This window comes from Salminus brasiliensis, chromosome 6, assembly GCF_030463535.1.
Source record: "Salminus brasiliensis chromosome 6, fSalBra1.hap2, whole genome shotgun sequence".
Taxonomy (NCBI): Eukaryota; Metazoa; Chordata; class Actinopteri; order Characiformes; family Bryconidae; genus Salminus; species Salminus brasiliensis.
The window spans coordinates 7,935,704-7,949,373 of record NC_132883.1 but is presented as its reverse complement, the minus strand read 5'-3'; the positions used below and the strand labels follow the sequence as shown (position 1 = coordinate 7,949,373).

At 41.2% G+C, this 13,670-nt stretch overlaps 1 protein-coding gene across 3 annotated transcripts in view; it reads right to left on the bottom strand.

The window, feature by feature from the left end:
- Positions 1–296: 296 nt before the first annotated feature.
- Positions 297–13,670, bottom strand: part of rapgef1a (Rap guanine nucleotide exchange factor (GEF) 1a) — a 32,914-nt gene continuing 19,540 nt past the window's right edge. For 2 of the 3 annotated variants that reach the window (XM_072681486.1, XM_072681487.1), the window contains 13 exons: positions 10,404–10,480; positions 9,247–9,352; positions 8,170–8,245; positions 7,728–7,812; positions 7,322–7,414; positions 6,123–6,308; positions 5,606–5,690; positions 4,892–4,986; positions 4,575–4,653; positions 4,350–4,451; positions 4,141–4,238; positions 3,893–4,021; positions 297–3,001 (listed from right to left, as the gene is read on the bottom strand). In XM_072681486.1, coding sequence (XP_072537587.1) covers positions 2,851–3,001; positions 3,893–4,021; positions 4,141–4,238; positions 4,350–4,451; positions 4,575–4,653; positions 4,892–4,986; positions 5,606–5,690; positions 6,123–6,308; positions 7,322–7,414; positions 7,728–7,812; positions 8,170–8,245; positions 9,247–9,352; positions 10,404–10,480 — 1,362 coding nt within the window. In that variant the 3' untranslated portion in view covers positions 297–2,850. Of the gene's footprint in view, positions 3,002–3,892; positions 4,022–4,140; positions 4,239–4,349; positions 4,452–4,574; positions 4,654–4,891; positions 4,987–5,605; positions 5,691–6,122; positions 6,309–7,321; positions 7,415–7,727; positions 7,813–8,169; positions 8,246–9,246; positions 9,353–10,403; positions 10,481–11,501; positions 11,595–13,670 lie in introns of all 3 variants that reach the window. The other variant, XM_072681484.1, reaches the window with a different exon arrangement.

The following is a 13,670-nucleotide window of genomic DNA, read 5'->3' as shown; positions in this document are numbered from 1 at the left end:
TAATAATCAATAACCCGGAGTTGAAAAGACTTCAAAAAATAGGATAAAAAATAAAATGATGGTACTGGTCTTCAAAATCAAGCAGGATGAGATGACTGGGTGGACGTTCTCCTGAAATTCCCTGTTAATATAATGATACTAAGGTCACTATAGTCTCAGGAACAGTAGCATGCAGGCTGTGTGTTCAGCTCCTGGTAAATTTCAGCTCAACAGGGGCCTGAAAGCCAGTAATGGAGCACTCTGCATGCTTTACTAGAGCAAACAATGAGAAATGAAATCACACGAGAACACAGAGGGAGTGGTCATATGTGTCTTATTTAAGCAGGTTTCAGAGGGATGTGTGTGCAGAAGTACACAGATTAAATTTTTCTTGCAGTTGGTACAGAGAACCAATGTTTGAAGCATTTGGGCTGACCAAGGCTGACCGATCTGTGAAACGGTGAAGCCACGAACATGAAGAACACAAGCAGGCCTAACAGGGTGAGTGTACCTACTGCATGTCTAACAGACCACACCTGTGTTGGCCCCAAACCTCGGGTGCTTCAGTACTCCGAACTGACCTATCAATCGATCCAATTACTGGCTGGGATTTTGATGGCCAGTTTCTGAGACAAGGCTCAAGCCTAGTCCTGGACTACCCAGCTTTCCGAAAAGAGATTTTAGTCCACGACTGGATTTAATGCCTGTGGAGGAAACCGGCCTTGTAACATCATTCCTAGTAACGAATAAGGTTCCTCCCATAGTACCATTTTGTTTTTGACAGCCTCTGTCCAGACTGTCTGCAAGTTTTCGGCTTGTTATATGCAGCGGGTTATCCTACCCGTGTACTTGTTCCAAGTGCACATCCTAGTGCTTCTCATACCATCGAGAGGAAGGGAGAATAAGCCTCTCCAAAAGTGTCCATGTAAAATCCGTAAAAAAAGCCCACAAAAACAAAGGAGAACGGCATTGTACAAAAATAAAGGACAGAAATCACCATTTGAACAGCTTCAGGCACTTGGTATCAGGTTATGAGCGCACGCTGTAATAGTCTGAAGAAATGTGCTTCGAGATTGTTACCACCCCCCCCCCCCCACACACACACACCACAGAGAAACATAAAGTGATCACATGCGTCCTTTGCTGATGGACATACAGGGTTATTTGTACTGTGACAAAGACTGCAGTTACATTTGTAGAAGCCTAAAAGCCTTGGCTGTTTTTCTAGCAATAACCACAAAACATGGAAATGTACACCATATGGACAAAAGTATTGGGACACCTGCTCATTCACGTTTTTTTTCCCCCAAGTCAAGGGTATTAAAAACCAACTTTTGTTGGAGTGACTGCATTGCTGTGACGACAGGACCGTGTGTTTAGCAACGAGAGCTTTAGGAAGATCAGGATGGTGGATGATCTCCCCAATTTTTCCTACAAGTATTGGAAAAAGCACCATCATTCCAGAGAACACAGTTCCACTGCTCTATAGGGGCTTTATACCCCTCTAGCCCATGCCTGCCATTAGGCATGGTGCCAATAGGTTCATGTTTACCTGCTCCAGAGAGTCCTAATCTATTGACAATACTTCTCTAAAAAGGCTAGACAGGCTGTGTGCGGGTGTGCATGCGTATTTGCAGCTCTGCGTCAGCAACTGGTGTCACTTAAAGTGGTTGAAAGCATTCATTGAAAGGGGTGTCCACAAACATTTGGATATACAGAGTAGCTACACGACTAGCAGTGATGGGTATGTGCATTTAACTACACAATTCACAAGACCGACTCAAAAACATGATCTTTCCCTGAAAAGTAGCAATTTTAATAAATATAGCTGGAAGACTTGGTTTGGAAGTGTGCCTCTCGTTCCTATTCAACATGTAACATGTTTAGCGTACACACAATATTGTTACTAAGAAAACATCCAGAGAACTTCCTTGCAGAAGAAACTGGAAGAATGACTGAGGCCCAATTGGTCCCCAATGGGGAAATGAGGACAGAACTAGCAATGCAGCTAGCTCCAGGTAAACCAGTCCATTGAGCCATGTTATCTCAGCGTGGTAACAGAGATCTCAATAAGGTAAACGGTTTAAGCCCAGTAAAGTGCTAAGCTGGCCGAAATTCCCAAAAGCATTTGGATCATGCTATTAATAACAACAACAACAACAACTGTCTGTAGATACCAAGACCTAGTGCCAAATGCTGAAAGCTGTTAAAATAGGGACTGTACATACATACATACATACATACATACAACACTCCTTCTAAAGTCCTTAGTAAACAGTCGTTCATGTGCATTTTTTCCCCATGTATAAAAACAAACAAAAAAACTCCACAATTGTTGAACTTCTTTGTTCAGCATATTCAGAACCCAAAGAAGTTTCCTCAGAAACGATGGCGCTGTGTCAGAGGCTGGGGGCGCTGTAGAAATACAGTGTGTCCAGTCCATTGGCCCACACTGCAAACCACAACAGCGTGTGTCCAGATGGTGAAGGCTAATCACCTCAAGTTCCACATAACAACAGCCAATGTAAATCTCATTAACTTGTTGACCCGGAGGAGATGCTTTCAGAGCCAACGTCCGGCCACAAAGTGCTCTGCAGTCTCTCCCACTCAACTATTCACACAGGTCAAGATGCAGTGCAATCCCGAGAAAGATTTTGTTTTATATATATATATATATATATATATATATATATATATATATATATATATATATATATATAAAGCAAGTAGGTCCTGTAAACTGTAGCAGAAACGCAGTCTAGTTCCCACCAGTCTCGTAGCTGCCATGACAGTCACTTCCAATTGCTTTTTCTCGCATCTTGCGTCCACAAAGCCTAGCTTTAAAACAAAGCCCTGCCAGAGTACGAGACCCTATGTCTTTTCCTCCCGTTCTGTTTTGCGTCGTGTGATGTTGCGAGGCTTGATCTTCAGAGAGAGCTCCCATAACGCCTCCTCAGCGAGATGGTCACTGAAGTCATTGAAGAATGACACAATGTCATCGTTGTGTTTGAGGTCGTAATGCCTGCAATAGAAAACCATCAACACGCAGATGAAGAGGGTAAAAAGAGATCATAATAAGATAAAAACACATGCATCTTTATGCATTTATATGCATATTTATATGCATAAAGTTGTACAAGAAAAGGTGAATAATAGTTCAATAGTAGACATTTATTTATTTATTTTTGCCTATTCCAGAGTGATAAACATTTATGGCATTTAGCTGATGCTCTTATCCACAATGACTTACACTTGAAACCTCATGTTACACAGGTAGGAGAACGTAAGGTTAGGAGTCTTGCCCAAGGACTCTTGCTGGAGTAGCGTGGTGTGTCTGCTTAGCCCCAAAACTGAATGCTACCCACTTCTACTGTTAAGCCCTATTCAGGTGGGATCCGCTTTACATGGGGAAATGGTGTAATGTAATTAATACTAAAAGTTTATTTGCTTTTAGTCCTGTCTGAATGAGCCATGTCCAGAATTTGTACAGACTGTGCACTACTGCATCAGTAAAGACTCCAGCACCTTTTACCTCTTGTAAAATGAGTGGTAAAAATAAGCTCTGGTTATAATCAAATCACATACAAATCCACATGGGGGTAAATATTCCGTCACATCCTGTGGAAAAGGAGTTTTTGCTTTTCTCAAGTATGGAGTTTTGTTATGCAGGGCACAGATACACAGAAATCCGTGGCAAACCTTAGTCAAATCCAGAAGATGAGCCAAAGGACTCCATCTCCGTCACTTAAGCTGAAATTTCTGTGCGAATCGGTCATATCTAATAGTAAACTGACGTTACTCCACCTCCTCATGTAAAACTAATCCCGTCCAAACAGGGCCTCAGACAGCAAAGCCGTACCATTTCCTCCAAAAGTAGAAGTGAAGATAATGTACACTGTACTGTAACACTCACACTTGCTGGAAGCGCCGCATGCTATCCAGGATGTTGAACTGCTGCCACCGCTTTGAGAAGTTCACCTTTCCTTCAAAGAAGTCTGGATTACCAAGGTGCACAAAGGTCAAGTCCTGGAGGATGAGACCTCTAGACATCGCAAAAGAGGAAAAAACACTTAAGTTAGAAAGGCAACAGGAGATAAATGTGAAAAACACTAAATGACATAAAATAAGTCTTTTGAGTAAGCTTAGAAGTGTGGTACATACAGGTAGGGTATGCAGGGAGGCTCTACTTCTGCCAGAGCTGCTCTGTACGCCCGGAAGGAGGAGGAGCTATCGATTAAAGTGCAGTACTCTTCAAGGCCCTGAGAGACACAAAACACGGTGCAAACATCAGCCAACGCAGCACAACCACGAGAGCTCACTGTGTAAACACCTGACAACGAAAGAGACAGATCGGCCTGATAAATGCTGACCTCTGAGGTTTGCTTCTGCCACTCTAGCCTTCGTATTGGTGCAGAGTCCAGCGCAGACAATATTGCCAAGTAGGAGTTAAAGTTATTAAGTTTTCTTAAGTGCTGTGGAGCAGAAGAGGAGGAAAGGTCAATCCCTGTGGTTTAAGCTGGTGGACGTGGTCTTGAAAAGAAAAAAAAATTAAAATAAAAATAGAGGCGAAGTCATTTTCCTTCTGCCGTATTTACCTTCATAATTTTTATAAACTTTAGGAGGAGTTTTTCCCGGTCCTGGGCCTTTTCCTGCTGGATGATTATGGAGCGCACCCTTGAAGTAACAAAGAGTCAAAGGGTGAGAGGTGAGCTGAGAAGGGGTTAGGGGAGTGTATTTTCAGAATTTTCAGCTTGGAAATCAAAACGTTAATGAAGCAGGAGGACAACCGTGCTAATGTATATTTACTTAAGTATTTAGTTACAAGAAAGTACAACTGCAAGATTATAATAAAATAAATAATTTAGTGATGTTATCTATTGCTTGTGGACAATGACATTAAATCTGAGCATACCAGTAAGACATGTTATTGAAGTGCTCTGTAAACTGCGTGAGATTGGGGCTCTTCTCTTCATTCTGTTCCTTTGCCCAGAGCAGAACCTCAGGGATCTACAAAAGCAGACGTTTAATGTGAGAAAGTTAAGTGGACCAATATGTTTTAGGGGCTTTTATTATTGCTGACAGCAAACACTGTAACACAGTATGCATAATTTATACAGCTTTATGATACAGCCTTAAAACCTATTTATATTTCACAGACCTTGAATTAGGAGCAACACGGACCCAGATAAACTATATGTCCTAATGTTTGTGGAAACCCCTTCTAATGAATGCATTTAGCTACTTTAAGTTGCACTCCTTGCTGACACAGATGTGCAAATGCACACACAGCTTGTCTAGTCCCTGTACAGAAGTATTGCCAATAGAATAGGACTAAACATGAACATTGGCACCAACCCTAATGGGTTATAGGGGTAAAAAGTGGAACAATGTTCTCTGGAATGGTGGATGGTGCTCCATCCAATACGTCTGAGATGAGTTGGGGATGAGATGGGGGAAGTCATTCACTATCCTGACCTCATTAATGCTTTTGTTGCTTAGTGCAATCAAATGCTCACATTGAAATCTAGTAGAAAGCCTCATTTAGGACTGTAGAGACAGCTATAGCAACAGAAGCAGGACTATGAGAATACCTGCCTCAAAAGTGAGAGAGTAAGAGAAGCACTACCTCTATTTTGTAGAACAGTTCTGCGTCCAGCAGAGTCAGCTGGTCTGCAATCTCATGGCTGCGGAAGTCGTGAAGGGTACCCGGCCTGTGGGCAAAGGATGACATTAGAACTATGTGTTAGCAAGAAACTCGCTCCCATGTGTTTCACGGGGATTACGATTCAATATATTGCGATACTGCAAGCAAGGCAATATATTTTGCTAATCATTAAAAAAATAGACAGTGTTTGAGAATTGATACAGCTTTGCAAAACATAATATTGTGATATTTTAATATACTGATATTTTTTAACACCACTAGACAACATGACAATCTCAACTGTCAAAGTACATCACTGAGGGTGCATTATTATTTAGGGTTCAGCTCTCTTGATCCAGACCAAAGCAAAAAATTAAACACTGCTGCAATTTAGTTGAACAAACATTACACGTCTACCTGAACCAGATCCCAAATCCCATCCTGTCCTCCCTAGCCCCTGAAAGAGCTGAGAAACAGGCAGGTTCAGATCAGGATTTACCTGGCTGCTACACCACGAGCCGCCAAAGTCTTCAGCGAGTTTGTGTAGTTCAGCAGTTTCTTCTGCTCCACTTTATCCAGAATGTTCTTGCGGAGCACCCGAGCCAAGCTGAGCTCACCGTTACACACCAGACTGAAGACCAGCTCCATCAGCTGCTTCAGGATGTCTTCTGTCAGCTCCACCAAACTGGCCACAGAAACAAAGAGATAAGCATATGCAAATACTTGTACAAGCCAAATGCCACAGTTAAACATTTAGCCCTCGCAGAAGTATCAAACCAGTTCAGGAGTGTCACCTCCCTGGAAGATGCTGTATCAATAACGAAACTACATGGACAAAAGTATTGGGACACCCAAAAGATGATTTTATTCTGCTTTTGTTTGGAGTAAGTGTCTCCACTGTCCAAGAAAGACTTTGTACTAGATTTGTGAGCCATGCTGTGGGGACAAGAGTGAGTCAGTATGTTGGATGATCACCACCCCACCACAGCCCAATCTCATCCCAAAAGTATTAGATGGAGCACCCTCCATTATTAATAGGTAATTATACACTCCAGATATTCCTATTCTACTGGCAATACTGAGTCCAGAATACAAGAAGTATTTGTTTCAAAAACTTGTAATGATATTAGTATATAAGACAATACATAATAAATGCCCTTAAAAATTTAAATTAAAATACATTATAATTTGACATTTGACTGAGCTCATTTAATGTCCTCAGTAGTTTGTCCCTCTTGCTTCTTCTGATAGAATAAAAAAAAGTGTTTGTGTTATTTATTTATTTATTTATTTCAACATTGTATAATGACATTTAGTTTTTTCAGAGATTTACTTAGTCTGTATTGTAAAAAAAAAAATAAATAAATAATTTAAATATTCTTAATCATAGACTTCAGGTGTTTCTAGAGTTTCAAGGCATGGGTTTTCATGGCTGCGTGCAAGCCTTACATCACCAAGTACAACAGCAAGTGTCGGATGTTCTGTGGAGTGATTAGGCAGGCTTCTCTATCTGGCAGTCAGGGTTACCTACCTGACTGCATTGTACCAACTGTAAGGTTGTTTTTCAGGGACTGGCCTATAAACCCCTTCTTTCATAATGTCATAAAAGCTACTGTAAGTGTAATGTGTAGATGTCCTGTACTGTTGTACTGTTAAATAATATACACCGTAGAACTATAGATACTTTTAACTACTCACCACAGCTCGTCCACGACGCGCACCAGCACGAAGAACGTGTTTTTGCTGACTCGCTTTTTAACATTGTCAGAACTGTGAGAAAACCTAGTATATGTGCCGAGTGGTTAAGAAAAACAATGAAAACCATCTTAAAACTCTTTACCTTAATCTACACTCATACAGAATTGATCAAGGAAGGACAAGAACCACTTCTGCATTCACTTTAACGACACATACACACACACACACAAACACAGGTTAGTTGAGGGGGAGATTAAGTCTTTAAAGTTTTTGTTTCTTCTCAAGGAGAGGCAGAACCCATGTTTATGCCCCACCATCTTCAGTTTAAGGTCGTGTATAAATCCTTTAGTATGGAAATGTGGTTCTGTTCTATAACCAGGCCCTTCACTCAGTTCAGAAAGGATATCTATGGTGGAGCTTCTTAATGAGGTCCTCTGGGGTTAGAAACGTCCTGTACGTCGTCAAGAAGGCTTCACAGTATAGAACCAGATCTGTCAAAAGTGAAAACACTGGATTAACATAAAAACACGACTCCACATGCCATTCAACTTTGTTTGACGTGTCAGAGGGACGCTGATGAGCTGTAAACAACCTATCAATTTAACCATGTCAAAAATGACAGTTACTGAAATACTATTACTATTTTTATTCAATTAGATTTTTTGTGTGCAAGTAAAATCTCAATGGGATTGCAACCTCTTTTTGAAGTACAGCTCTTTTACAACACTAATGCACAAACCACAACGCATACACAGACACACACACACACACACACACACACACACACACACACACACACACACACACACACACAGCTGAATGTTTTCTGGGATTAAACATTACTGCACCTTTGCGATCTGTTTCTGTGGCATGAACTAATAAAATATCCCCTGATCCCGCTCGGACATCAGGCCCGTCGTCATTCTGTCAGAAAGAGAGAAGAGAGATATATAAAACCTTCTTAACTTTTAATGCAAGTAAATGTAAGTTCAAGTAATTCAAGTAATTTTGGAGCATTTCTATTGGTCCATTCATCATTAAATTCTGAAACAATGTAAACTGTGAACGACTGCCAGATTAAATTATAAATATATATATATATATATATATATATATATATATATATATATATATATATATATATATACACATACACACACACATACATATATATATATATATACACACACACACACACACACACACACACACACACATACACATACACAAGTATATGTCCAACAACAGTGTACAGATTATTACAAATGTTTGAATTTAGTCAATTAAATTAGTAAGAAAATGTTACTAAAATGTATTTAAAATTAATTAAGCAGTCATGTTTCCTTTTAATGAATTATTCAACCAGGCATCACTGTTTGTACATCCCAAAGATAGCATGCCATTTTTTCTGGTCTCAGTACTTCTCACAATCCCTCTAAACTATTTTAGTAAGACCTAAACATAGCTCTGTGTATGGATTCGTTCACCTCGGCATGCTTGTCTCTTCAGCCGTACTGCAGACAAACAGACTTGTATAGATGAGCAGAAGCATGTCTATAAATACATTCGCTGTCTACAGTAGTGTGATAATGCACTCTCTGAGGGAATGCACTCTCCGCAGCTTGTTTGACCTTGCAGTGTGAACGCTGGAGTTTCACATGCTTTTCACTGCTGGCTGCACACTGCAGTAATGCAGGGCGTCACAGGCAGGGGGTACTGCTGAGCCATGTTAGACTCTAAAGCACTACCAAGATTTTCCTTTACAGTCTGTCCATCTATCAACCACTGTATACCAATTCATGAATCCTGCATTAAGTGCTGGACCTCACACACACAAGGCTGTTTACAGCGTCTGCTTTCCAGCAGAGCTGTTACCAAATGATTGATGAATGTGAGGGTGAGGTGAGGCGTTTAGAGGGTGTTACCTCTTGCTTTAGTGTGATGCGGGCCATGATCTCATCGTGGTCTACCAGGGACAGCTCATCCAGCTCTTCGGAACTCAGCTCTGAGTCTGCACACTTCTGCTTCCAGCTGAGAAGGAAACCACATAAATAAATAAATAAATAATGATCACATTAAAGTAAATATTTAGAAAATGTTGTAATATTTATTCATCCCTGGTAGAAGCTGACTAGCCAAGGTTTGGAGGTCATTTTCTAGATATCCATCAAGGTAGATTTAAAATTTAACAATAGGTTTTCTTACATCCAGTCTTCTACTTTCAGAAGAATTTGGCCTTTAACTCTGCTTTAAATCTTCCTTCTTTTTTTCAGATCTACTTTTATTACATTAAAGTCAATATGAAACCAAAACTGACCTCATAAAATCAACACCAAATTCTTGCTTCCCTATAATCTACTACAAGTGTAATGACGTTAGCCACCTTTAAAGTGTCTTTTGACCACACCATGTACCAGTGGGTGGAGAAAAATATTAACTAATGACAATTTTCATTTCCTTTGTTGGACTAGAGTAGAGTTCAGACAGAATTTATTTGGCGGGCCACACTTGGTTTCAAACTGAACGTATTTGGCCACACTTGGGTTCAGAAGAAACTTACTGGACCACACTCTGGTTCAGACTGAATTTACTGGGCCACATGCGGATTCAGACTGAATCCACATGTTAGGCAATCACGTATTAGGCCACACCGAGTTCAGACTAAACTTATTGGGCACAGTTGGGTCCGGACTCAATTTTGCTGGGCCACACCGAGTTCAGACTAAACTTATTGGGCACAGTTGGGTCCGGACTCAATTTTGCTGGGCCACACCTGGATTCAGACTAAACTTATTAGGGCACAGTCAGGTCTGGAATCCATTTTGCTGGGCCACACTCTGGTTCAGACTGAACGCTTTGGGCCACACTCAAGTTCAGACTGAACGCTTTGGGCCACACTCGGGTTCAGACTCAATTGTGCTGGGTCACAGTCGACTTCAATCAGAATTTTGGTCAGTCTACAGTCAGGATCAGGTACAGTTGGGTCTACACAGAATTTGCCAAGGTACAGTCTGGTACCAACAGATGTCTGTAGGACAGAATACTCGAGTTATAGCATTCCAGCAGATCTGTGGTAGTCTACCTGTCGGAGTTTGTCTGCTCTTTGCTGTGGTCTGAGGCGGAATCCTGGAGTGAATCCTCCGTTCCACAGCTGGGGTCCTGGCAAGAACAAAGAGAGACAAATCAAACAACAAACCGACAAACACTGCACAACTCAAACATGTTGATGCTGTTCATAAAAATAGGACAGCTTGGTGAATTAAACATCTACCTGTGAGATTTCTCTCATCAGTGGTAAAAACAACAAGCCAAGAGAACAAGAGGAGAAATGTCTCTAGAACCAGAGGAAACATCCCCTGTAGCATTCTGCTAAGTGTTCTGATGATGATGGGCTTTCATCAACCTACTGTCGAGGAACGGAGACTTCTGACAAATTCAGAGTCAACAGAAAGTACATAAACTGGCAGACAACCTATCAGCCGGTACAGTCTCTGTGCGTTTCTTTCAACAGCGCTTCAAAAAACGAATGCATTATCCCGAATAGAGCTGTGTGAGATGTGCTTCTCCAGCAAAACAAATTTTCAACTACTCTATCATTCAAAACAAATATACTACATTTATCATCAGAAAACAGGGCAAAAAGTAAACATTTATGAAAGGGAGAAAACCGGCAAGCTTTTTCGTAGTCCTCTTTTGGTCTAGATGAAGCCCACATTGCAGCTAACACTTACCATGCACATACCCACAACCCTAGAGATTGAGTTAGATTTGGCACACAAGCTTCTTGTTTAAGTATCTTGTCTTAGATCATGCCCACTGTGTTAGCACTCTACTGAGGGGCTATTCTGGTACAACATCTAAAACAACATAAAGAATGTCATCAAGACATAGATCATGCTACTACACCCCTCCACTCAAGTCACATCAGCCTAGCTGCACAACACATAAAGCAGATATCCGACACACAGAGAGAGCATGCCAGAGCACAGGGGTGGGGCTCGGGGACCTTTCACTGTCACTCCAATAGGGCTGGCCCCAGCTAAGGAATGTCTTGGTCATCCAAAAGGGCTGATTAATCAAGTTAAAGGATCTTAGTTGACCAAGAACGCTATGACTGATTAGTCGAGTTGTTGCCTTAGAGGGGACAGCCCTAAACTCCAGCAGTGGTCCTGCTACTTACTCCATTAGAGAGCGGCAGGTCCCCGTTGGCTTGGCTGGATGAATACAGATTGACGTACTCACCCTCGCCACCCTCATCGCTAGCATTCTGGCTCTACAGAGAGAAAGGAGGAGAGCAGAGGCACGGAGAGGAATCAGACAGAAAGAAGAAGCGTGGTGCAGGCCTGAGGCCCACACTAACGCACCTCTGTCTGAGCTTCAGATTGAAGTGGCAGCAGAGACAAACAGAAAAAGAAAGAAATAGACAGAGACAGAGACAGAGAACTATCTGGAAGTATGGGAAGCCTTAGTCAGGTTTGGTTGTACCACTGCAGCAGGTGTCTTTAAAAAAGGTCTGGTTTGTGTACCTATATAAGCACCTTTCTGTACCTCCTGTCTCCACCCTATTTTCCATTAAATTATGGCATTTGGGGGGTATCTTTGGTTAGTTTGTGTTAAAACTCATAGTGCGGCAGCATCAGTTGATCTAGATTAAAACTACAAAGATAATAAACTTACAGATTAGTGTAATACACAGAGTTAGAGGGTCTCACCATGATTGGAAGAAGAGGAGAATGTAAAAAGTTTGGAATGCTGTGGAGTAGCATATAATGTCCACCACCTTCCAAAAAAGAGGGCCTGCGTCTGTAGGTAAAGGAACCAACACCAGACCATCCTCACCCAGAGACACGGCTCAGTTATTAAGCTCCGGTGAAGTGGATGCCTCAGGTGCTTGGGAGCCCATTAGGCTAACAAACTTTCTAATAGCCTTACAAACACCAGACTCACCTGCTTCACTGACATATGAACATATGGGTGGATGTTTCAAATGTAGCACCTTCAATTATAGATGCAGGTCCTCTGCTTCTTTGCATATGGTGCCCCACATGCCCATTTGGTGCCGCACTTGTGTTGGAAAGCTAGTTAGCGCGGCTCTAAATAAAGTCAATAAAGCCTGTTGGATGTTGGGTTAGCATAGCTAGCTACTTTATGATCAGTGTCCACATCAGTAGCCTACTTCAGACTGCATTGGGAAAAACAAACTCTTAAAAGTTGGCACTATACAGGGGAACCTTTATTGGGCAGCACAATAGTTTGCCCCTTGACTAAAATTTTGCCCCTTGACTAAAATTTTGCCCCTAACCAAACCAAAGCCTAATAATGCATAAAAAGGACTCAGAGGGAACACACTAACGAGAAACATTTTATGTATTTATAAATGTATAAATATATATATATCTCCTCTCAATAGCTGGTTACATCTCTGAGCAGCTGTAACTGCAACCAAGCCTTTTCTGGCCCTTATTTACAACAACGTGGAGGAATTTTGGCCCACTCCCTGCAGAACTACCTCAGCTCTGTGAAATGAACTAAGGCATGAACTGTGTGGGTCAGGTTCTGCCAGAACATTTGTAAAGGGTAAGGATTTTGACAAAGTTGTCCCAAAAGTTGAAAGTTCTAGTTTTAACCATTCTAAGGTAGATATGTGTGGTTTGGATTACTGTCTTGTTGCATGACCCAGCTGTGCTTCAGCTTCAGATGACTGACAGATAATCAGACATTCTCTTGAGGAATTATTTGATAATAGTTCCCCATCCAGGTTATGATGCAGCAAAGCATCCCCAAACCATTACCCTACCACCACTGTGCTTCACAGTTTGTACAAGGTTAATACTTACTTAGCAGTGTTAGGTTTTCACTAGACAACATCACGTAATCTTTTCTAGACTTTTTAGACTCACAACCTTTTAATCTTAATAAAGGTCTTAATGTCTGTTTCTTGTGGCATGATGTGCATGAACTTCACACAGCTTGTCCAAAGTTACATAAAGATTGTACTGGGAGGGTTTAAAATGTCCTGTCTCAATGATCACGGCAATTATTATGGTGTAAACATCAAGCTTGGAGTATGTGCTGTGGGTCAAGACTGGTTGACATTAGTATATAATTGATTTATATTTTTAGTATGTGCATGGTGTACAAGCAGGAACTATACATGTGGTTTACCACAAAGACAGTGATTCATAAGAAGTCCAGTGAATAAGCTTAACTTCCAGTATTGAGTGAGTAGTATGAATGAGTCCCGTAAATAATAAAGACTGTGTACAAGTACAGACATGCCAGCACAGATCTCCCAGGTCTACTGTGGATTTGCAATCCTACTAGAATACCTTTCCCAGAAAAAAATGCA